General features: G+C 39.6%; 1 protein-coding gene across 1 annotated transcript in view; it reads right to left on the bottom strand.

The window, feature by feature from the left end:
• Nucleotides 1-295: 295 nt before the first annotated feature.
• The window catches only part of LOC140836144 (uncharacterized), a 47374-nt gene continuing 21275 nt past the window's right edge, over nt 296-26394 (bottom strand). The window contains exon 3 of the mRNA XM_073201555.1: nt 296-354. Within this exon, the coding sequence (XP_073057656.1) occupies nt 310-354 (45 nt within the window). The 3' untranslated portion in view covers nt 296-309. The remainder of the gene's footprint in view (nt 355-26394) is intronic.

Here is a 26394-nt window from a genome sequence, read left to right as displayed (position 1 = left end):
ATCATAACGTCTACTCGTTTTAAAATTCTACTCGACATTTTTTTTATAAAGATTACATTTTCGAAATAAAATTTAAACATTTCGCATGCATGAGCTGTACAGAAAGATATAACATTTAAAAATGATCTTAAATATTTGACAGTAAAAATAGTGCAGTTTAAAATAACCAACTCATCCCAAAATCATACGTAAACATGAATCAATCAAAATCTTAAAAATCGTCAACGTATGAATCATCTCCACTCAATCCCATAAATTATAATGCGTAAAATATGCGGTCTTCGGGTCGTGTCACCCCACCAGGTCTGCCTACTCAGAGTTCGGCACCTCCAATCTCCTCATCATGAAACTCACCTGCATCACACATGCCTAGTGAGTCTAAAGACTCAACACACCTGCACCGTTAATAGCAAACACATATACATAGCACACAGCAGTGAAAAATACCATGCTCAACTTACCTTTCATGAACTTTAAAAATGTAACGTAAACGTGTCGTGTAAAATCATGACGTGTAAAAACAGCTCATCGTTAATCATCATTCATCATTAATTATTCGTGATTCATCGTTTATCTTTCATCATTTATCATTGGTGAATTCAGTTCATTAGAGGTGACTATCTTACATCATTTACGATGGATCCATCATACATAGAACCGCAGTACCCGGCGACAGTCGGATATCAGTGACAGGATTACCCATCCACTGTGCCTAGGCCTCATCATCAGCATTTACATATACGTCTTAAACATTTACATATACTTAAATAGCCACAACTAATTCTCATCATTCAAAACATACCATTTTCATCACTTATAAAAATCATGAATAAATACAATTTTTCTTAAATCCAAGCATGTGACGTATATCTTCATAAAATCTTAAAATCGTGATCATGATGCATAAATATTTAAAATATAGTAAATTTGTTCTCAGGACGCTGCCAAGACCAACATCTCACCCCAGGTGCAAAATGACCAATTTGCCCGTGAAAACCCTAAAATTTCTATTTTGCCCCTAGACGTAAAATTTTACGTTTTTGACATTTTCTTAATTCCATTGACTCTAACATGTCCCAAATAATTATTTAAACCTACATGAATTTTTCCATATATTTTTATTTGGCTTAAATCGATGACTTTTAAATTAATTTTTAACTATAACATATTAATGCGTTTTAATCCCGAATTACACCAAACATTAGCATAAAATTCCCAAATTAAAAACTTATACTTCTAATAATTATTTGAGCTTTAATATACTCTCATAATTTTATTAAGCTTAAATCTAGGCGTTTCAAATAATTCTTTAATTAACGTTTCGTGCGACGATTAAATCACGAATAAATCCAAAACTCATTATTTTGACCCGAAGCTTACCAAACTCCTTAAAATGTCCCAAAACATACTTAAAAGTATTCTTAGACGTAAACTCGAGCCCAATATAGAACTTAACCAATTTATTTTAAAACTTACACCGGAGTCCCGGTTTTAATCCTAATCGAACCGAAACTTAACCAAAACTTTCCCAACTTTTTACCACACTTAATGAACATCTAAAAGGTCCTAAATATCTCAAAAATAGGCCTTTAAGTTATCTGTCAGACCCTGAACAGCTGCTGAAAAAATCTGCTACTTCCTTTCTCCAACCTGCAAAGAACCACTCGCATCCTAGCGCTCCTTGGCTCGCACCAGCCACGAACCCACATACTAGGGACAAAGAATAGACCCTAAGGATGTACTGAACCCACGCAACCAGCGCCATGCATGAAGCACAGCTCGCCCGATCGCTACTCTCACCAAAACACACAATTCAAACCCAACTCGCCCAACTCTCTCTTGCGGCTTCTAGGACAGGACCAGCAGCATTCGTGCCTTTCCAGACCATGGTTCAGACCCACCAGATTCTATCCAAGGTCTAGAGTCGCTTGCACCACCAGCCCTCGCCTACACCCCGATCTAACCAAAGAAAACGAGGAACCCCTAGCCCTCTACCCTCTCGGCCTTCACTCTAACCCCACCAAACCTTAAACCAGCTTCACAACCTCACTCTGCTCTCCTGAACGTTCCCTTAACATCAACAAAACAGCAGTCCCTTTCCACAATTCCAGAAAACGTGAGTGGATGCAAAGCAAATATACATTTCATGCTCAACCGAAGCATACCCTTAAAAACGATGCATGAACTGAAAACAACATGAATGGCACACATATCAGCTTGTATTATGGCATATAAGATGCATAAATAATGTACATGGCATGCCTGATGAGTTTGAAGATCAAGAACGATGTGAGGGAACACGAGAGAAGTTTTTCTTTGCAAGCTTAAGTGAAACCGAGGCCACAGCTGGAGAAATAATGTCGAAAATGAGAGAGAAATGTGGTGGGTAGGGGAGTATCGGTATATGGGAGGAATGGTATTAATTTCAGTGGAGCCTAGGAAATATTAGTTAATTAATTTATAATATAATGGGTCCTAAATGATATTTTAAAATTTTAAAAAGATTTTTAAGCCCAATAAACTTAAAACTAGGCCCATTAAATCCAAGCATACCCCTGAAAAATATTTCGTGTTCGAAAGTTTTTGAAAATATTAGCCGAATTCTCAAAACGTTCGTCGATAAAATTTGCGTATCGGTTAAAATAAAATCATGCGGCTCAAAATACCCAATAAAATCCCATTTCTTGCAAAATACCTTTAAAACACCTTATATTAATTAATAAAAATTAATCATGTAATAAAATAATTTTTCCTGAAAATTCTTCGGTCTCCGTTCCTCGTTCGAGCGCAAAGTGAAACTTATATATCTTTAATGAATGAATTAAATTCTACCATGCATGAATTATGCATAAAAAGCATAAAAATATTTAAACACAAATTAGCGAAATAAAAATGCATTTAAAACTTTAAAACAATTTAATAAAATACCAAAGAAATTTAATAACTTGCATACATGTGGTTTACGTGACCCTTTAAATTTTCGGGATGTTACATGTATAGCACAAAATTTCCTTGTCCTGTTGGCATGGCTAACACTGGTGCTAAAATAAGAGTTTGCTTCAAAGTATCAAAGCTCTTCTGACATTCATCACTCCATACGAATTTAGCATTCTTTTTAGTCAATGAAGTGAGTGGCATTGCTATCGAAGAAAATCCCTGGATAAATTTCATGTTGTAGCCTGCTAAGCCTAGGAAACTGCGGATCTCTGACTCATTCTTCAGCTCAACCCATTCCTTAACTGCTCCTACCTTAGCTTGATCCACCTCAAAACCACTGCTAGATATTATATGACCCAAAAACGCTATCTTCTCCAACCAGAATTCACACTTACTGAATTTTGCAAACAACTTGCGACTCTGCAAGACCTGCAAAATTGTACCCAAGTGTTGACTATGTTTGTCATGGCTCTTCGAGTAGATGATAATGTCGTCAATGAAAACTATGACGAACTGGTCTAAGTAGGGCTGAAATACTCGATTCATGAGGTGCATAAATATCGTTGGAGCAGTCGTCAGTCCAAATGGCATTACTAAGAACTCGTAGTGCCTATACCTAGTTCTAAAGGTTGTCTTATGAACATCTGCATCTTTTACCTTCATCTGATGATATCTAGATCGTAGATCTATCTTAGAGCACATTGTAGCTCCCTGTAACTGATCGAACAAGTCCTCGATCCTTGGAAGTGGGTATTTATTCTTGATCGTTACCTTGTTTAGTTCTCGGTAATCGATACACAATCTCATGATCCCATCTTTCTTCTTTACAAAGAGCACTGGTGCGTCCTATGGTGAAAAACTAGGGCGGATAAATTCTATATTTAGGAGCTCCTGAATCTGTTGTTTGAGCTCTAACATCTCAGCTGGAGCTAAAAGGTATGGTTCCTTTGAGATCGGCACAGTGCCTGGCACAAGGTCAATGGAAAACTCCACCTCTCTCTCTGGTGGAAGGTCTGAGACGTCATCTGGAAAGACGTCAGGAAAATCTCTGACTACTGGTACACCCGATATAGATGGAGTGGGCACATTAGGTGCGGAAATAATGCTGACCAAGAAAGCCTGCCATCCCTTATGAATAAGTCTATATTCCTGCATACAAGAGATGATGTGTCCCACATCGGTTAGCAAGAGTTGTCTTGGGAAAAATATATATGAATTCACAATCCTCCTCTCATGAGCTAACTTTTGAGATGGAGTTAGGTGGATTCATATCATATGGTATCAGAGCCATACTCTTGACTGGTCGTGTGGGTGCATGTTCCTGGAAGTGCCCCGGAGTGCGGGTTAACGAAGGAGTTGGCACGAGGGACGTACAGTCTAAAGGGGTCGGGAATGCCTGGAAGTGCCCTGGAGTGCGGGTTAACGAAAGAGTTGGCACGAGGACGTACAGTCTAAAGGGGTCGAGAATTCCTGGAAGTGCCCTGGAGTGCGGGTTAACGAAGGAGTTGGCACGAGGACGTGCAGTCTAAAGGGGTCGGGAATGATGTGTCACACATCGGTTAGCAAGAGTTGTCTTGGGCAAAATATATATGAATTCACAATCCTCCTCTCATGAGCTAGCTTTTGAGATGGATTTAGGTGGATTCATATCAAGAGATCATGCGAGGGAAACTATTCCATCTATCTGACTCAAAGAGAAACTGCTCCATGCCCAAAGGTCTTACCAACACTGACCTTCTATGAAATTCAACGAGAACTCTGTTCTTCGTCAACCAGTCCATTCCCAAGATAATATCAAATTATGGCATTGGCAACACGATTAGATTGGCATACACTAGGTGTACTTGAAGTTCGAGATCCATGTCTCTGACCACGCTAGTAGCTGATAACTCTTCCCCTGATGTGACTGTCACTGAATAGAGACTTGACGTCCAGGTGATTGGCGAATGTCTCTGAAATAAAAGAGTGAGTGGCCCCTGAATCTATCAAGGCCTTCGTGGCTACTCTCTTTATGAAAATATTTTCAGTAAACAGGGTCATGTCTGGGTTCGTCTCCTCTGCCTGCATGACGAACACTCTCCCCTGGGTCGGTTGCCTCCACTGTGGGCAGTCCTTCAGCATATGATCGCTGGCTCCGCATTTGAAGCATTTGCCTGATCCCATTAAACACTGTCCCGGATGCTGACGGTGGCACTTAGGTCACACTGGGTACTCACTGGGCTTCTGTGGAGCCTTCAGTTGAGGAATAGGACCCTTGACTTTTGGTGGTCCTTGAAATGGCTTCTTTCCCTGCTGAAATAATTTGCGAGGTTCAGTAAGTGCGAGTTTTGTTTGGAGAAGGTAGCGTTTTTGGGTCATATTATATCTAGCAATGGGATTGAGGTGGATCCAGCCAAGGTGGCAGCATTTAAAGATTGGGTTGAACCGGCAAACACATATACATAGCACACAGCAGTGAAAAATACCATACTCAACATACCTTTCATGAACTTTAAAAATGTAACGTAAACGTGTCGTGTAAAATCATGACGTATAAAAACAGCTCATCGTTAATCATCATTCATCATTAATTATTCGTGATTCATCGTTTATCATTCATCATTTATCATTGGTGAATTCAGTTCATTAGAGGTGACTATCTTACATCATTTACGATGGATCCATCATACATAGAACCGCAGTACCCGGCGGCAGTCGGATATCAGTGACAGGATTACCCATCCACTATGCCTAGGCCTCATCATCAGCATTTACATATACGTCTTAAACATTTACATATACTTAAATAGCCACAACTAATTCTCATCATTCAAAACATATAATTTTCATCACTTATAAAAATCATGAATAAATACAATTTTTCTTAAATCCAAGCATGTGACGTATATCTTCATAAAATCTTAAAATCGTGATCATGATGCATAAATATTTAAAATATAGTAAATTTGTTCTCGGCACGCTGCCAGGACCAACATCTCACCCTAGGTGCAAAATGACCAATTTGCCCTTGAAAACCCTTAAATTTCTATTTTGCCCCTAGACGTAAAATTTTACGTTTTTGACATTTTCTTAATTCCATTGACTCTAACATGTCCCAAATAATTATTTAAACCTACATGAATTTTTCCATATATTTTTATTTGGCTTAAATCGATGACTTTTAAATTAATTTTTAACTATAACATATTAATGCGTTTTAATCCCGAATTACACCAAACATTAGCATAAAATTCCCAAATTAAAACTTATACTTCTAATAATTATTTGAGCTTTAATATACTCTCATAATTTTATTAAGCTTAAAAATAGGCGTTTCAAATAATTCTTTAATTAACGTTTCGTGCGACGATTAAATCACGAATAAATCAAAACTCATTATTTTGACCCGAAGCTTACCAAACTCCTTAAAATGTCCCAAAACATACTTAAAAGTATTCTTAGACGTAAACTCGAGCCCAATATAGAACTTAACCAATTCATTTTAAAACTTAGACCGGAGTCCCGGTTTTAATCCTAATCGAACCGAAACTTAACCAAAACTTTCCCAACTTTTTACCACACTTAATGAACATCTAAAAGGTCCTAAATATCTCAAAAATAGGCCTTTAAGATATCTGTCAGACCCCTGAACAGCTGCCGAAAAAATATGCTACTTCCTTTCTCCAACCTGCAAAGAACAACTCGCATCCTAGCGCTCCTTGGCTCGCACCAGCTTGCACCAACCACGAACCCACATACTAGGGACAAAGAATAGACCCTAAGGATGTACTGAACCCACGCAACCAGCGCCATGCATGAAGCACAGCTCGCCCGATCGCTACTCTCACCAAAACACACAATTCAAACCCAACTCGCCCAAATCTCTCTTGCGGCTTCTAGGACAGGACCAGCAGCATTCGTGCCTTTCCAGACCATGGTTCAGACCCACCAGAGTCTGTCCAAGGTCTAGAGTCGCTTGCACCACCAGCCCTCGCCTACACCCCGATCTAACCAAAGAAAACGAGGAACCCCTAGCCCTCTACCCTCTCGGCCTTCACTCTAACCCCACCAAACCTTAAACCAGCTTCACAACCTCACTCTGCTCTCCTGAACGTTCCCTTAACATCAACAAAACAGCAGTCCCTTTCCACAATTCCAGAAAACGTGAGTGGATGCAAAGCAAATATACATTTCATGCTCAACCGAAGCATACCCTTAAAAACGATGCATGAACTGAAAACAACATGAATGTCACACATATCAGCATGTATTATGGCATATAAGATGCATAAATAATGTACATGGCGTGCCTGATGAGTTTGAAGATCAAGAACGATGTGAGGGAACCCGGGAGAAGTTTTTTTTTTTGCAAGCTTAAGTGAAACCGAGGCCACAGCTGGAGAAATAATGTCGAAAATGAGAGAGAAATGTGGTGGGTAGAGGAGTATCGGTAGATGGGAGGAATGGTATTAATTTCAGTGGAGCCTAGGAAATATTAGTTAATTAATTTATAATATAATGGGTCCTAAATGATATTTTAAAATTTTAAAAAGATTTTTAAGCCCAATAAACTTAAAACTAGGCCCATTAAATCCAAACATACTCCTGAAAAATATTTCGTGTTCGAAAGTTTTTGAAAATATTAGCCGAATTCTCAAAACGTTCGTCGATAAAATTTGCGTACCGGTTAAAATAAAATCATGCGGATCAAAATACCCAATAAAATCCCATTTCTTGCAAAATACCTTTAAAACACCTTATATTAATTAATAAAAATTAATCATGTAATAAAATAATTTTTCCTGAAAATTCTTCGGTCTCCGTTCCTCGTTCGAGCTCGAAGTGAAACTTATATATCTTTAATGAATGAATTATATTCTACCATGCATGAATTATGCATAAAAAGCATAAAAATATTTAAACACAAATTAACGAAATAAAAATGCATTTAAAACTTTAAAACAATTTAATAAAATACCAAAGAAATTTAATAACTTGCATACATGTGGTTTACGTGACCCTTTAAATTTTCGGGATGTTACACGTATAGCACAAAATTTCCTTGTCCTGTTGGCATGGCTAACACTGGCGCTGAAATAAGAGTTTGCTTCAAAGTATCAAAGCTCTTCTGACATTCATCACTCCATACGAATTTAGCATTCTTTTTAGTCAATGAAGTGAGTGGCATTGCTATCGAAGAAAATACCTGGATAAATTTCATGTAGTAGCCTGCTAAGCCTAGGAAACTGCGGATCTCTGACTCATTCTTCAGCTCAACCCATTCCTTAACTGCTCCTACCTTAGCTTGATCCACCTCAAAACCACTGCTAGATATTATATGACCCAAAAACGCTATCTTCTCCAACGAGAATTCACACTTACTGAAGTTTGCAAACAACTTGCGACTCTGCAAGACCTGCAAAATTGTACCCAAGTGTTGACTATGTTTGTCATGGCTCTTCGAGTAGATGATAATGTCGTCAATGAAAACTATGACGAACTGGTCTAGGTAGGGCTGAAATACTCGATTCATGAGGTGCATAAATATCGTTGGAGCAGTCGTCAGTCCAAATGGCATTACTAAGAACTCGTAGTGCCTATACCTGGTTCTAAAGGCTGTCTTATGAACATCTGCATCTTTTACCTTCATCTGATGATACCTAGATCGTAGATCTATCTTAGAGCACATTGTAGCTCCCTGTAACTGATCGAACAAGTCTTCGATCCTTGGAAGTGGGTATTTATTCTTGATCGTTACCTTGTTTAGTTCTCGGTAATCGATACAAAATCTCATGATCCCATCTTTCTTCTTTACAAAGAGCACTGGTGCGTCCCATGGTGAGAAACTAGGGCGGATAAATTCTTTATTTAGGAGCTCCTGAATCTGTTGTTTGAGCTCTAACATCTCAGCTGGAGCTAAAAGGTATGGTGCCTTTGAGATCGGCACAGTGCCTGGCACAAGGTCAATGGAAAACTCCACCTCTCTCTCTGGTGGAAGGTCTGAGACGTCATCTGGAAAGACGTCAGGAAAATCTCTGACTACTGGTACACCCGATATAGATGGAGTGGGCACATTAGGTGCGGAAATAATGCTGACCAAGAAAGCCTGCCATCCCTTATGAATAAGTCTATATGCCTGCATACAAGAGATGATGTGTCCCACATCGGTTAGCAAGAGTTGTCTTGGGAAAAATATATATGAATTCACAATCCTCCTCTCATGAGCTAGCTTTTGAGATGGAGTTAGGTGGATTCATATCATATGGTATCAGAGCCATACTCTTGACTGGTCGTGTGGGTGCATGTTCCTGGAAGTGCCCCGGAGTGCGGGTTAACGAAGGAGTTGGCACGAGGGCGTACAGTCTAAAGGGGTCGGGAATGCATGGAAGTGCCCTGGAGTGCGGGTTAACGAAAGAGTTGGCACGAGGACGTACAGTCTAAAGGGGTCGAGAATTCCTGGAAGTGCCCTGGAGTGCGGGTTAACGAAGGAGTTGGCACGAGGACGTGCAGTCTAAAGGGGTCGGGAATGATGTGTCACACATCGGTTAGCAAGAGTTGTCTTGGGCAAAATATATATGAATTCACAATCCTCCTCTCATGAGCTAGCTTTTGAGATGGAGTTAGGTGGATTCATATCAAGAGATCATGCGAGGGAAACTCTTCCTTCTATCTGACTCAAAGAGAAACTGCTCCATGCCCAAAGGTCTTACCAACACTGACCTTCTATGAAATTCAACGAGAACTCTGTTCTTCGTCAACCAGTCCATTCCCAAGATAATATCAAATTATGGCATTGGCAACACGATTAGATTGGCAACACTAGGTGTACTTGCAGTTCGAGATCCATGTCTCTGACCACGCTAGTAGCTGATAACTCTTCCCCTGATGTGACTGTCACTGAATAGAGACTTGACGTCCAGGTGATTGGCGAACGTCTCTGAAATAAAACAGTGAGTGGCCCCTGAATCTATCAAGGCCTTCGTGGCTACTCTCTTTATGAAAATATTTTCAGTCAACAGGGTCATGTCTGGGTTTGTCTCCTCTGCCTGCATGACGAACACTCTCCCCTGGGTCGGTTGCCTCCACTGTGGGCAGTCCTTCAGCATATGATCGCTGGCTCCGCATTTGAAGCATTTTCCTGATCCCATTAAACACTGTCCCGGATGCTGACGGTGGCACTTCGGTCACACTGGGTACTCACCGGGCTTCTGTGGAGCCTTCAGTTGAGGAATAGGACCCTTGACTTTTGGTGGTCCTTGAAATGGCTTCTTTCCTTGCTGAAATAATTTGCGAGGTTCAGTAAGTGCGAGTTTTGTTTGGAGAAGGTAGCGTTTTTGGGTCATATTATATCTAGCAATGGGATTGAGGTGGATCCAGCCAAGGTGGCAGCATTTAAAGATTGGGTTGAACCGATGAATGCATTAGAGATCCGCAGTTTTCTGGGTTTAGCCGGTTACTACCGTAAGTTTATTCAGGGGTTTTCGTCCATAGCAGTGCCACTCACTTCACTAACCAAGAAGAATGCTAAGTTCGTGTGGAGTGGTGAGTGCCAGAAGAGCTTCGATACTTTGAAGCAAGCTCTTATTTCAGCGCCTGTGTTAGCCATGCCGACAGGGCAAGGTGATTTTGTGCTATACACTGATGCATCTAAGCTCGGGTTAGGTGCAGTGTTGATGCAGTAGGGTCGGGTTATAGCTTATGCTTCCAGGCAGTTGAAGGTGCACGAGAAGAATTACCCGACGCATGACTTAGAATTAGCCGCCATTTTCTTTGCATTGAAGATTTGGAGACATTTCTTGTACGGCGAGAAATGTCAGATATTTACCGATCACAAGAGTCTCAAGTATTTCTTCACGCAGAAGGAACTGAACATGAGATAGAGACGGTGGTTAGAGTTGGTGAAAGACTACGACTTAGAGATTAGCTACCATCCGGGAAAGGCTAATGTTGTCGCAGATGCCTTGAGCAGGAAGTGGCAGTTGTAGCACAGTTGTCAGTACAGAGACCTCTTCAGTCTGAGATTCAGAGGTTTGATTTATAAGTTTATCGCAAGGGTAGAGCACCAAGTCTGTCTAATCTGACAGTCTAATCTTCCTTGCTAGACCGTATTCGAGCAGGCCAGCCTTCGGATGAGCAGTTACAGAAATGGAGACTGAAGGATGAAGCCGAAGGTAGTGTACTCTACACAGTGTCAGATGCTTTGGTGAGATACAGAGGTAGAATGTGGGTGCCTAGTGTTGATTCGATCAGAGATGATATTCTGACAGAGGCACATGCATCTCCGTATTCCATTCACCCAGGAGGTACCAAGATGTACAAAGACCTGCAGATTTTGTATTGGTGGCCACGCATGAAGCTAGACATCCGCAAATTTGTGTCTGAATGCCTCACTTGTCAGCAGGTGAAGGCAGAGCATCAGAGGGCCATCAGGAATACTTAAGCCACTCCCCATCCTAGAATAGAAATGAGAGAATATCGCCATGGACTTTGTAGTTGAGTTACCGAGGTCAGTCGGAGGATTTAATTCTATTTGGGTTATAGTGGATCGACTAACTAAGTCGGCACACTTCTTGCCAGTGAAGACGACTTTCTCCGTGACGCAGTATGCGGAGCTCTATATCAAGGAGATAGTACGGTTGCATGTAATCCCAGTTTCTATTGTGTCCCACAGGGACCCAAGGTTTACATCGTCCTTTTGGAAGAGCTTACATGCAGCCATGGGGACGAAGTTTCTTTTCTGTACAGCTTTTCACCCGCAGACAGATGGCTAGTCTGAGCGAGTGATTCAGGTTTTGGAGGATTTATTACGAGCCTGTATGATCGATTTCCAAGGGACTTGGGAATCGAAGATACCACTAGTGGAGTTTACCTACAACAACAGTTTCCAAGCATCTATAGGTATGGCTCCCTACGAGGCATTATATGGAAGGAAGTGCAGATTGCCGATTCATTGGGATGAAGTCGGTGAAAGAGCAGAACTTGGTCCGGAGATAGTTCAGCAGACTGCAAATGTGGTGGTCAAGATTCGAGACAGAATAAAGACCGCCCAGAGTCTCCAAAAGAGCTATGCTGATAAGAGGACAAGAGATCTCGAGTTTGCCGTAAGTGATCACGTTTTTATAAAGATAGCGCCCATGAATGGTGTTATGAGATTTGGGAAAAGAGGCAAGCTGAGTCTGAGGTTTATTAGACCTTTCGAGATTCTTGACAGAGTTGAGACACTAACTTATCGTGTTGCCCTTCCGTCGAATCTGGCCGGGGTACACAATGTGTTCCACGTCTCGATGCTGAGGATGTATCTAGCTAACCCTTCGCATGCTCTGAGTTATGATCCGTTGAAACTTGCTCCAGATCTGTCATATGAGGAAAGAGCCGTCCAAATCCTAGACAGACAGGAGCAGAGACTTCGGAACAAGGTGACTAAGCTAGTCAAAGTCCGGTGGCTAAACCAATCAGTGGAAGAGGCCACTTGGGAGTCAAAGGCAGATATGAGACTTCGCTACCCAGAGTTGTTTGGTAAGATTTAATTTCGATGACGAAATTTTTTTAAGTGGGGGAGAAACTGTAGTGCCCAAATTCAGTACACGTATAACCTGTGCATTTATTTAATTATTAAGTCATTTATTTAAGTTTAAATGAACATTAGCCATGCACGACTTATTTAAATGCATTATTTTAAAATTATTAATGTTTATGTAATGCACGTTAAAATGCTTTTCGAGTTCCATGTTTCAGGCGATTATTCGAGGCGAGATCGAGAAAAGGAGACCGGTGATGATTTTGGCACTTTTAAATGTGGTATTTTATTTTAAGTTGGGGTTGGGACATAATAATTATTTAGGTTATCATTTTAAAAGCCTTATTTATGTATTTAGTGATTCAAGACTTTAAAACTCTTAAATTTAACATTTTTGGTATTTTATTGTGCTAATTAGAAAATTTTATAAAATTGGTGTGGATGCTTTTTAATAGGAATTTTGTTAAAACTAACGGAAGGTTGACATTTTAATTAGTGGCTAATTATCATTAAGCAAAATTTTTGCTTTAATTATTATCAAACACACGCACACACACATTTTACACACACTATAAAACGTGAAACACACACAACACACACTACACCACTCATCTTCCGATTTTTATTTGAAAGAAAACTAGGGTTCTTACTCCTAGAAGCAGCCGCCCCACTTCCCCATTAAATTCCCAACAATTTCGTGTGTTTTCGTCAAATATTTTAGCGCCACGTTCGTCCCGGATCAATCGTCACGCCATCTCCGCTTCGGTATCGTCGTTACGGTATTTTTTAATTATCAAAGGCACACTAGTAGAAAAATCGGATTTTACTTCGCCAGGCGTTACTTCGGCAATAATAAATTACGAAGTAATACATTACCAATAACTTCAGTAATAACACAAGCGAAGTAAAATAATATTTTACTTCGTATGTTTAAAAACACGGGCTTCACTAGTAAAAAAATCGGAAATTTTACTTCGGCATCTCAATTTTGATGAAGTAAAAAATAATGAAAACATTTGATACTGAAGTAAAAAATGAATCGATAAGTTTAATTAATTTAATATCGAATTTTAGCGACGGTTGACGACAAAACCGTCGCTATATTACAAATCGGCGACGGTTTAATTCAACCCGTCGCTATATTTAGCGACAATTAAAGAAAAATTGTCGCATGTTTTAAACTAGCGGCTGTTTTCATAAAACCGTCGCTATATTTAGCGACGGTTTAAATTACACTGTCGCTAAAATTAGCGAAATGGAAGAGTAAACCGTCGTCGATTTGAAATTTTGCAACGGTTTAAATCAAACTGTCGCAATTTTCAAAATATTTTCACCCGCCCATATTTCCCTCCATTTGCTTCCACCACTCTCTATAAATACATGCAATTTCTCTCCAATTTCTTCAACTTCACTTCACAACAATTAAATTTTTTCTCACTTACATGATTTTACAACTTCACAACACTTAAAATTTTTATTTCTTACACGATTTTACCACTTCACAATGCTTAAAATTTTTATGTCTTACACGATTGAAACAATTCATAACACAGATTTATTAAATTATTAATTTTTTATTATTTTACCTAACATATTAGCGACGGAATTCATGTTAAATACCGTCGCTAATTAGCGACTGTTTATTTATGATTTCCGTCGCTAAGTAGCGACGGTTTGTAACATGAATTCTGTCGCGAAATTTAGCGACGGCTATCTATAAACCGTCGCTATATTTAATAGTCGGTTATTATACGAAGTAAAAAGTACATCTATTACTTCACGTCCATATACTTCGGCAATTAACTACCTTATTACTTCATATAATACGCGAAGTAAAAAGCGATTTTTCACATAGTGGCACGTATAATCTGTTATTTCTGCATCGATCTTGTCATATTGTGTTGGGTTATTTTTATGCATAAAAATCCATGTATGACGTTCTTTGTTTGAGCGGAAAATGGTTTGGATTAGTTTTGAAATAATTTTTAGATCTGAAAACTCTTTTTTACTGTCTTTTTAAATACTGCGACTTTTCAGTCGTGATTTTGAGAAAACTTGCAACACCAACATTGTAGAGCGTTTCGATACCTTCTATTTGACAGTAAATTCGAAATATTTGGATAAACATTGAGTGAGTTATGGTGTTTTTCGTGGGACTGCTCAAACTGCGTTTTTCAGAAAATTATGTATTGATGTGTTCTTGAAGTTTTATTGTTGCAGGCTTCGTTGAGGATCGACAGGTGATCGTTGCTGCATCTAGGTATGCTTAGTATGATGTTGGGATGTTATTTGATATGTCATTTAGTGTCGGTAGGCACTCGAACGCATTAGAAGTCGTGAGAAACGAGTTGGGGTCAATTGCCACGTTTTTTAATTGTATATGTTGTAGGGTGGACGTCGTTGCTTTGGGTGTTTGTACGCATTTGTTTCGACGTTATGGCATGCTAAGATGTGTCTCATGGTGTCGGTTCATGGTCCGTACAATCGAGTCTAGGATGATAAGCATTGCATGTACTGAAATTCGTGAGTTTTCGTCCAACGATGGTACACGGACCCTTACACGGGATCAGTGCCTTCATTTTCTTCTTCGTGTCATCCCTGCGAGCCCACACGGACCCTCACACGGACTAGGGCCTGGGGTCCGTGCCTTTTCTTTTTCTCGGTGTCAAATTTGCGCACAAACACGGACCCCCACACGGACTAGGGCATGGGGTCCGTGCCTCCCCTTTTCTTCACGACACATTTCACCGCACGGACACGGACCCGGAGCCGAACCTGGACATGGGGTCCGTGTGTTTGTATTTTGGGAAAAACTTAATGTTTGCTTTGGGGTTTCATGTGATGGTTCAGTACATTGATTTAAAATGAGGTCAATTCCCGAGTATTTTAGAAAGTCTTAAGTTATTTATGGAGTTTGATGGTGAGCATGTGCACCTACGTCTAAGCAATGCAAGTTAATTATTTAAATTCATTTAGTATGTACAGCAGCGGCCCCAATCGAAGTCCAACGAATTCCTCAACGTCAAGTAAGTATGTTGACGTGCAAGAAAATATTTTAAAGTTTTTGAGGTATGCTAAATGTCTTGTGACCAATTTATGTATGGGGTTGGAAAGCGTTAAATCATGAACGGGGACTAATCAGCCCATTAAATTATGAACGGGGATCTCATGTATGTGGCAGTGGATACGTCTCTGTCATCCCAGTACTGTGGTTTAGTCTGATCAGGCGATTATGTTATGGGCCACTTGCATTGAAACATATCCCTACGCAAAATGATGAAGCTATGTATGTTCAAGTATGTTCACATGTTTAAAAAAAGTTTATGTTGATGGCACGTCTAAGTATGTAAGCATGTCAGGTTTTGATATGCAAGTCAAGTTTTAAGTATGTATGTCATATTTTAAAGTTGCATGTGATCTTATTATGTAGTACTTGTTACTTCCAGTTTATACGTATTGAGTTTTTAGACTCACTAGACTTGATCGATACAGGTGAGGATGTTTATGAGGAGACTGAAGGTAGGGACCGAGGAGCAGGCTTGGACTGAGCGGGAGGCTAAACCCGAGGACCGTCATGTTTTAAGTTTTATGAAAATATTTAAGACTTTTGTCAAACTTTGAACTTCAAACCTTTGTTGCAACAACTTGTGAGACGTACATTTTATTTATTTTATCGAATTTTGAATGTTCACGTTTATTTAAGAAATTTTTTAATTTTTCCGCAAATTTCAAGTAGTAAAAAGTACGGTACATTACAAATCAATTAAAGAATTTTTTATTTAAAAAAATTATGAAATGCATTAAGTACTGAAATATAATTAATTAACCTAGAATTTAAGCTGGAAGTTAAAAAATTCCAAGTAATTTTTTTAGTAGTAATATGCATGAAAATCCACCTTTTAAATTTAATTCTAAAATGAGAATTTAACATATTAATAGTCCATCTTTCTCATTCACAAATTAATCAACAAAGTATCTTATATTCAAGTAATATAAGATGCCTCCACGCATGATTCCTCATTTCTTAACATTAAATTAAAATAATTAAACATTAATTATTATATTACATGTCATAAAGTCAAATGTTTGTAATTCACATTAATAGTCCACCAATATTTCTGTTTCACAATAGCTATAATATTATTATTTAATGATTGGTTTAATTTTTAAAATATAGATAATAATTTTTAGAAATTTTTCAACTCTTTTATATGTTTCAATCTTTTAAAGTATATCACAAATACATTAAACTAATATAAATAAAATGTTTACGAACTTTTGAATTTTTTACATATTTAAACATATATTTTTATTATTAAAAAACTGTATTAGTGGTATATGTTGGACTTATTTTGGGCTTGTATATTGGGCTTGTTCATTTGAATGGAAAATTGGACAAGCAAGGCCTAGGTAGATGGTAAGTGAGAAATGTACTACATTAGAAAATGAACATAGCATTGGTGAACTTATATTGATTTACACTTTATGAAGGTATAAGAAAGATTGGTCAAAAGGCTCTCTCTCACGCACGTCGGCGCGAGGGTTGCAAATCATGGGCCCGATTTGTAATGGAAAAAAGCTTGACTTGTGTGTAAGTGTACAAGCGTGACCTTATTTTCCGAAAATTATTTTATAGATGACCTTCCATCTACCTGACTCTTCGTATGGACTGACATTTGGTGCTCCAGTTGGACTGACCTTTGGCCTTTCGGAAGGCCAGAAGAGACTGTCCATATGGAACATGGGTGTCTATATATAGAGAGGCAGCCTCAAGTCCTTCAGCCCACCCTAACACGCTCTCCTGCATTCTAAAACATTCGAAACTTTCTTTGTAGTCTCGATGCTGCTGCTTCCTCCGACTGTTGTTCCTCTGCCCTCGTGATAAAGTTCAGGTACCATTTCAGTTCGTCGTAGTAGTGCCTCGTGTTAGGTTACTGCTGGTTGTTCTGTTGTATCCTGAGAAACAGATGTTCAAGTTCATCTTCGAAGCACATACCGGAGGGGACGAATCTGCTTTAAGGACACTGTATTTCATACAGGCATCGGTTTGGTTTATTTAAAGCATTGTACTACTGTTTTGTTCACCATATTGGTTTGCTGGTTTTCAGCATATCTTTCTATCCTATTTCTTCCATATATTTTGTATAACAGTGTAATGATAAGGAAACAAGTCATGAAATTTTTATAAATTTTTATTCTTCTACATTAGGTAAACCCTCGAAGTACCGTGTCCAAAAAAAATTTAGTATGGTCTTAAATGAGGTATAATTTGGACTATCAATGAGAGGGAAAATCACTATTTAGGTAACTTACGTCGCAAATGAGAGATGCTCGAGGTGAACAAATAGCTACCAAAAAATCGGGAGAAAGATAAAGTTTGATTGAAATATTTGAAGTCATGTATTGTAGAGTACAACCTATCTTTTAGCTATGGCTACACCCCGAGTCTTAGTATCTATTTGCAAACTTTAGGCTCACGAATAGCACTTACTTCTTTATGACTTCCAATTATTTTTTCCACAAATAGCGATCGATCAACTCCAAAATCAGTAACTGTTGCAAATTTAAGTTATAAAACCTCACAAATAAATAAATAAAATCTGATTTTATTTTATGTTTGTAACCGCATCAAATCATTCTCAATCAATTTTTTAACATCGAGTGTAAACGAACTAAATAAGAAGAAAATTCGAGGTCTGAATCAGTTATATTTGAAATCGATTTCAATACAAAGCTCAAATAATTTAAATTTTTTTCTCAAATTCAATTCGAATTAGAGGTTAAACTCGAGTTCGGCTCGAAAGATGGAAATAATGATGTGAATGAATGTAAATGTAAAGAGAGAACCTGGTATTTTTAGTAGGAGAAGTAATGATGACTTCGTTCTCCGTGCTACCTACTAGTTATAGTAGGACGACTGAGCACACCGTATATTCTGACATGTCAAATCTCATACTGGTCACATCCAGCCCATCTGATTTCATCAACCCATCGGCCTGGTGTCAGAGATGGGATAGTTGCCCACATCCTATTTTACTATTATACTCGAGTGCGATGCTCATATCGAGGTAGTCCGGGTAGAAAGTTCCCGGAAGCTTGAACGAGAGCCCGGGTGTCCGGTGGCCCGGGGAGTAGACATCCCGGGCATTCACCCGCCCGGCTTCTGATGAACCCTTCCTGCCGACTTGTCTTGATTCTGGCCATCCATCCAGTATCCTTGGTTGTCCATGCCCCGGCCACAAGAATCGTCCATGACTCGGGCACAACTCGGGCTATCCCGAGAGTATCATCACTCTCTCCTTAAATAGTCGGGCTAGAGTCATACTCGATGTCCCGATTAGTCTTGTGTGCCCGATCATGGAAAATATTTAGTTTGTCTGTAAAAGCATCGGGGGCTTCATATATCCAAGAGATGGGATGAGGTGCCGGGAACTTACGTCTCCCGGGCTAGAGATAAAATGGCGGGGCCTTACGTCTTCCGGACTTACTGGATGACCAAGGTACGGAGCCACGAGCCAGGGTATGGATCCCTGGACTTAATAGATAACCAGGGTGCGGAGCCCTGGCCTTCATGAATGGTCGAAGTACGGAGCCCCGAGCTAGTATACGAATCCCTGAACTTTGTAGATAACTGGGGTATGGGTCCCCAGGCCAGGGTACGGGTCCTTGAACTTGATAGATAAAGAGGGTGCGGAGCTCTGACCTTCATAAATGGTCGAGGTACGGAGCCACGAGCTAGGGTACGGATCCTTGAACTTGATAGATAACTAGGATGCGGAGCCCTGGTGTGGGGGCCCGTGCTCCTGATTAATATTTAATTACCAAACAACAGGATTTATTAATGTAAACAGCGAAAGCGATTAAAAATTTTTCATTTTGGGCCTACAGAAATTTCGGCATGACCTATTCGTAAATAGGACATCCCAAAAAATCAAAACATCACAAATAAAATTTATATACTCGAAATAAAGTCACAACATCAATTCATAACCTATAGCCGCACTGGCCGGGACTAAACACATGCAGAGCCGGCAAGGCTCGATCACACAACTATCAATTCAAAACATTGTAAAAATAACAGTACAGCTACACAGGGCATTCCCTGGCAAAAGTATGACTTAATGACATAATATCTGGGAACTCGCAACAACAATCCAACTACTGGGCACCGCTACCTGACGCTCCACCAGACGCGTCAAATCCTCCTGGATAATCTGCTATAGCATCAAAAACAACCACAGCATAAATAGAAAAGAGGGTTCAGGCCCCAGTACGACGAACCAGTAAAATTATGACAGTTATAACTGACGTGAAATAAAATCAAGTAAAATTCAATGCAATGTGTGTCGGTAACAATGAAATAACGGATACCAAAACGGAGTCCAAATTAAACGCATCAGCAACAAGAACAGTGGCCACCCGTGCCAGGAATGCAGCAACGTAATATCATGTCACCGCTCATCCATGCACGTAGCATCGAGGGTCCGGTAGCGACCCGGTCAGTCCTCGAGCAGTCATCAGGAGAGTGCTAATCCTATCACTCGTTCCATCGATAAGATGTCAGGAGTGATCTATCCTATCACTCGCATCCATAGATGACGCAACAGATCAGCAATGATAGCAATCAACGGAGTCAAAGCTCGAAATGCTATGTATCAACTCAAATAAATGCATGAATGCAATCACGTATTCACAGAGGCACATAAAGCACGCCACAACTCATTACAAAATACTTAACGTTATTCCACATCACTATAGACTTCATAATAAAACGGTTCATACGTACCTCAACTGATAACTAATTTACCACCCAAATATATTAAGGATTTCTCGCAGAATCCAATCCTGTGGTAAATAATACATTTCATATCAAGTCCCATTTATTTTTCTATTATTTGACAATTTAGCCTAAAATTCCCAAAAATCCATAATTTAGGCTTTAATATTTCTAAATTCATATACAACAATTCTATAGCATCGAAACACCTGATTATTGAACACTAAAATTCGAAAATCCAATTACATAACTCTGAATTTTCGAAATTAATCCAATTAAATTCCGAAACTCTGGTAGATACCTCTAATCGGCTCAAATCTTGTACCTACAATCAATAATACAACATATATTAATTGTTGGAACTCAAATGAATTAAAATACCCAAAATTCGAAACCCTAAAATCATAATTATACCTCAAGCACTTCAAATTCCGAGTACAACTATAAAATCAGTTGTCCAAGCTCGAAATAACAAGAAATCGAGGCGAAGAACAAAATTCGAACGAGCCAAGGTTCACGGGTTCGAACGGGATCACGATAAAACCTTGCAAAATGGGTATCACTGGGTAGCCCTTGTCGAGAGGATTCCGAATATGTATTTACTTAAATTTTTCGGCGACCGGAGCGGCTAGAATCAAAGGTCAAAGCTTCGAAATTGACAAAAACAAAGAAAGATGGAGCTTTCGGTGCTGGAGAGGAAAACGGGGAGAGAGAAAGAGCTTATCCTTTTTCTTTTATTATTATTATTTTATTTATATTTAACTTAATATTTAAATGGGCTGGGCTTGGGTATTCTTGGGCTGGGCTCTCACACCTGGCCTTCATAAATGGTCGAGGTACGGAGCCCCGAGCCAGGGTACGGATCCTTGGACTTAATAGATAACCAGGGTGCGGAGCTCTGGCCTTCATAAATGGTCGAGGTACGGAGCCCCGAGCCAGGGTACGGATCCCTGGACTTTATAGATAACCAGGGTGCGGAGCCCTAGCCTTCATAAATGGTCGAGGTACGGAGCCTCGAGCTAGGGTACGGATCCCTGGACTTTGTATATAACCAGGGTACGGAGCCCTGGCCTTCGTGAATGCTCAAGGTACGGAGGCCTGAGCTAGGGTACGGATCCCTGGACTTTGTAGATAACCAGGGTGCGGAGCCCTGGCCTTCATGAATTGTCGAGGTACGGATTTATTCAGGATTTAATCGCCGCACAAAACGTTAATTAACGAATTAATTGAAAAGCCTAGTTTTAAGCTTTATTAAATTATGAAATATTATATTTAAGCTTAAATAATTATTAAAAGTCTAAGTTTTGATTTTGGGAATTTTATATTAAGGTTTGATTTAATTCGGGATTAAAACACAATAATACGTCTTATTTTAAGATTAATTTAAAAGTCATCGATTTAAGCTAAATAAAAATATGAGAAAATTCATTTAAGCTTAAATAATTATTTGGGACATTTTAGAGCCAATGTAATTAAGAAAAATAAAAAAACGTGAAATTTTACGTCTAGGGGTAAAACAGTCTTTTTATACCTAAAAATTAGTAAACGTCGTGACAGTGCTCTAAATGTTGTTTTATATGCTAATATGATTATTTTCAATGATTATGGATGTTTATATGTTAATATGTCAATTTTAAATGTTTATGGATTTTTAAGATGTTAATATGTTTAATGTTTTATGATTTAATATGCTAAAACGTTTATTTTAAATGTTTATTTTAAACGTTTATGATGTGAAAATGTTTATTTTAAAAATGTTCATGGATGTTTATGATTTTTAATATGTTGAGTTATGATTTTTAAATGTCTATGATTTTTATGATTTAAATATGGATATTTAAAAAACATGTTGCATGGTTGTTTTTAAAGAAAAACGATTAAGCAGACGTTTCACAGATTGTCTAAAGTAAGTAGGCTAAGCAACCTTACTAAAATTAGGATATCTCAAGGGTAACAGGTTCAATGTGATCTGTACTGCAACATATATATCATGATATTAAAACATGCATCGGATAATGGCAAGTAAATATGCAAGCAAAATAGGAATAAATACTCAGCTGGTCATCTCAGTCAATAATTACATACCTCTAAAAATAATATGTAAAGCCTGCGTTATTGAGCCCTATACATTGCAACCAAACTGGATATTAGTGCAATGCCAGATTCATAACTTCTAAACCATGTTGTTGTTGTATTTGCTATCCACAAATATACGGTGTCAAGTTTTAATACTCGATGGAGCATGGATGTCGATCCCACAGGGAGTGCAGTTTAATTATAAATTAATTACCACAATTAAAATAATCAGACTTTATTTAGAAAATTCACTATACTGTTTTTTTGTTAATTATAAACTAAAACTAATGAAAGCGCACAAATTTTTAAAAACAATGAGAATAAGAACCTAGAGATACGATTTCACTTGGTCTTTATTATATTAAATTATTATTGATATCAATATTTATTATTTCAACTCATTTACTACCCAATAATTCTCGACTATTTCTACACCCTTTTCCAAGTAGTGCATAGAAGTCACTTATCTAAAGTCAATTTCAATATCCCTATCAAAAATCAAATAGCAAATAATTTCAATGGCACAATAATTCTTTTAATAAATTCGTTGGAGTTATTGGCCTTCCGAACCTTATAAACATCAATGATATATTTTACTACGGTCATATTCAAAACCCCTCTCTTAAGTGATAGATCTCAAATAAATATGACGATTCAATTATTGATCAAGTAATTGGAGCAAGAAAATCTGGAAAGTATAAATAAGCAAGAATAAATTTGCATATATAAGTCAACAATTTATAAATAATCTATGGTGTCCTCTAGATTAAAGAAATTAATTCATATCGGAAAAACAATAAAACAAATTCATGTTTTTCTACATTGTCAAAATAATTAAGAGATTGTACTGAGAGAAGAAAATAATACTTGAACCTATACATGCGACTCCATCCCCAGATGATGCGGTTTTCATCTTCGAGTTTCTTCCGTTCCTCATTCTCGCTCTCTGGATTTTTTGTGTTGATGTGGCTCCTTTTTTCCCTTGCATCTCTCTGTCATGTTCTAGGTTTTCTTCATTTTAATACACGCGTGGAAGCTAGAAGTGTGTTTCTATACGCCTCTTGCGTGCGGGTGCGCTAGATCTGGGGCGGCCTTGCGCATGCTTCTGGAGTTGTGTCCACCTTCGCCGCGCGCAACCTTCTACCTTTGTGATGCCACTCTGCACGCGCGGCTACGTGCAGTCCGGCGCTACTGCGGGCACGCCTCTGTTCGTGCAGTGCCTTCCATTCTTTTGGTATGATCGAGCTGCATGTACACCATTTTGTCCCTTCCTTTAGTGACACACTGTAGTGACCCGTTCCAGAATCACCTACTAATCAAAAACTAAGCATGCAATTAACCTAATCAAATATAATCAGAGATAACAGCGGAATTAGTCAACAAAATAATGGTTATACAACCCAATCGAAGTCTAGAATAACTCAACTAAAATATCCAATACAACCATATCGAATCAAAAAATATACCGATAAACTAAACCAACCAGCTACTCAACGTCCTCCTCCTGCTCCTCCTGAGCTGTCTAACCTGAGGTCTGCCCCGAGGGAATGGGGTGTCCAAGAATAAACAAAACCGAGGACGTGAGCGATAAGAACGCCCAGTACAAAAGTATGAGTATACAGACCTATATGAAATGCACATGCTATGGTATGATACCAGGGTAGTCAAGAAACAGGAATCACAAAAGGATCTCAACAATGCTCAGTCTAGAGGCGCCAAGTGGATAGTGCCGCGCGGTCCAACCTCTGGGTCACTGCATCCACTACAAGACAGACGTGGACCTAAAATGTCCCGGACCACCGAAGCCCTCCCGACCCGTCGGCCACTGTGTACTCTCGGTGTCCATGCGTCCACAAGACAGGGCTGAGCGGCCCCAAGATATATAGCTTATCTCGAAAGAGATACAGCTCAACAGTAAAGGCTATCTCGAAGAAGATACGGCTCAACATGAAATGCAACGTGCAGTAATAAACGTGACATGATAGCATGCATCATATGACATATATCAATGCACCACATAATCATGCAACACATATAAGAATGTATACTCAACCAGGATATCTCGGATAGTACTTTCGTACCTCTATCACAGCAAGCCTAGCCTTACGCAACACCGCTAATCAGGTCTAGAACAAGCCTACGCATCAAAAGCACCCAATGAACAATACTACCATGCTAGACTAGCAAAACCAGCACTCCCTAGTACTACCAAAGGTTTAGGGTTTACCTTCGTCCGTTGCTAGCCCGCTGATGCCGCTAGCTCCCGACTAGAGCACAGCTCTGCTACAAGACCAGCAGCTCCCCGCTAGTGCCCAAATCTCGGAACAAGACTAGAACCTGTCAGAAACGACTGAAATGCTATGGAAATCTCTGAATTGGCGAGTCAAAATGAGGAAATCCGACCACTATTTATAGGCCATGTTCGGATCCTCCGAACACCACTTCGGAACGTCCGAACGCTACGTGTCCATTGGCTCTTGACAGCTCATGATCGGATCCTCCGATCATACACTTCGGACCGTCCGAACATGCACGTGTCCAGCTGCTCTTGACACCTCATGATCGGATCCACCGAACTCACTTCGGAACGTCCGAACTCCCACGTGTCGATCAACTCTTGACACCTAATGATCGGATCCACCGAACTCACTTCGGACCTTACGAACTCTTCGGTGCTTCCGAACCATCTTCGGTCCGTCCGATCATGACTCGGTCAAAATTACACATTAAACCTTCTTAATCACCAATACTCCGTTAATTACCCAATTTGGAATTCGGGCATCCACCGAACTCACTTCGGAACGTCCGAACTCCCACGTGTCGATCAACTCTTGACACCTAATGATCGGATCCACCGAACTCACTTCGGACCTTACGAACTCTTCGGTGCTTCCGAACCATCTTCGGTCCGTCCGATCATGACTCGGTCAAAATTACACATTAAACCTTCTTAATCACCAATACTCCGTTAATTACCCAATTTGGAATTCGGGCTACTACATTCTCCCCCCCTTAAAAAGATTTCGTCCTCGAAATCAAGCTTAGAGGATGAACAAAACGAAACAACTCTCCATGCGCCCTAACCAAATCCTCAGCATCATCGGGAGTCTCACCACCAACTAAAGGCTTAGGCCCCATCTGAATAAAACGATGCAAATCAAAACGCCTAGGACCATCCCGACGATGACGATGCTCACGATGACGTCTACTATCGTCCTGATCACCTCATCGACCTACACTCCCCTGACTACTCTCGTCACCAAAGTGGTCAGCCATTGCTACAACAATAGAATGGGGAACTAGTAAATTGGTCAACGGAAATCCCAAAACAGAAATCTATATCCCAAAATCGCATGCATGCTCTGATACCATAAATGTAGTGACCCGTTCCAGAATCACCTACTAATCAAAAACTAAGCATGCAATTAACCTAATCAAATATAATCAGAGATAACAGCGGAATTAGTCAACAAAATAATGGTTATACAACCCAATCGAAGTCTAGAATAACTCAACTAAAATATCCAATACAACCATATCGAATCAAAAAAATATACCGATAAACTAAACCAACCAGCTACTCAACGTCCTCCTCCTGCTCCTCCTGAGCTGTCCAACCTGAGGTCTGCCCCGAGGGAATGGGGTGTCCAAGAATAAACAAAACCGAGGACGTGAGCGATAAGAACGCCCAGTACAAAAGTATGAGTATACAGACCTATATGAAATGCACATGCTATGGTATGATACCAGGGTAGTCAAGAAACAGGAATCACAAAAGGATCTCAACAATGCTCAGTCTAGAGGCGCCAAGTGGATAGTGCCGCGCGGTCCAACCTCTGGGTCACTGCATCCACTACAAGACAGACGTGGACCTAAAATGTCCCGGACCACCGAAGCCCTCCCGACCCGTCGGCCACTGTGTACTCTCGGTGTCCATGCGTCCACAAGACAGGGCTGAGCGGCCCCAAGATATATAGCTTATCTCGAAAGAGATACAGCTCAACAGTAAAGGCTATCTCGAAGAAGATACGGCTCAACATGAAATGCAACGTGCAGTAATAAACGTGACATGATAGCATGCATCATATGACATATATCAATGCACCAC

The sequence above is a fragment of the Primulina eburnea genome, chromosome 7 (assembly GCF_022965805.1).
Source record: "Primulina eburnea isolate SZY01 chromosome 7, ASM2296580v1, whole genome shotgun sequence".
Taxonomy (NCBI): Eukaryota; Viridiplantae; Streptophyta; class Magnoliopsida; order Lamiales; family Gesneriaceae; genus Primulina; species Primulina eburnea.
This window is presented reverse-complemented; position numbering and strand designations above follow the sequence as displayed.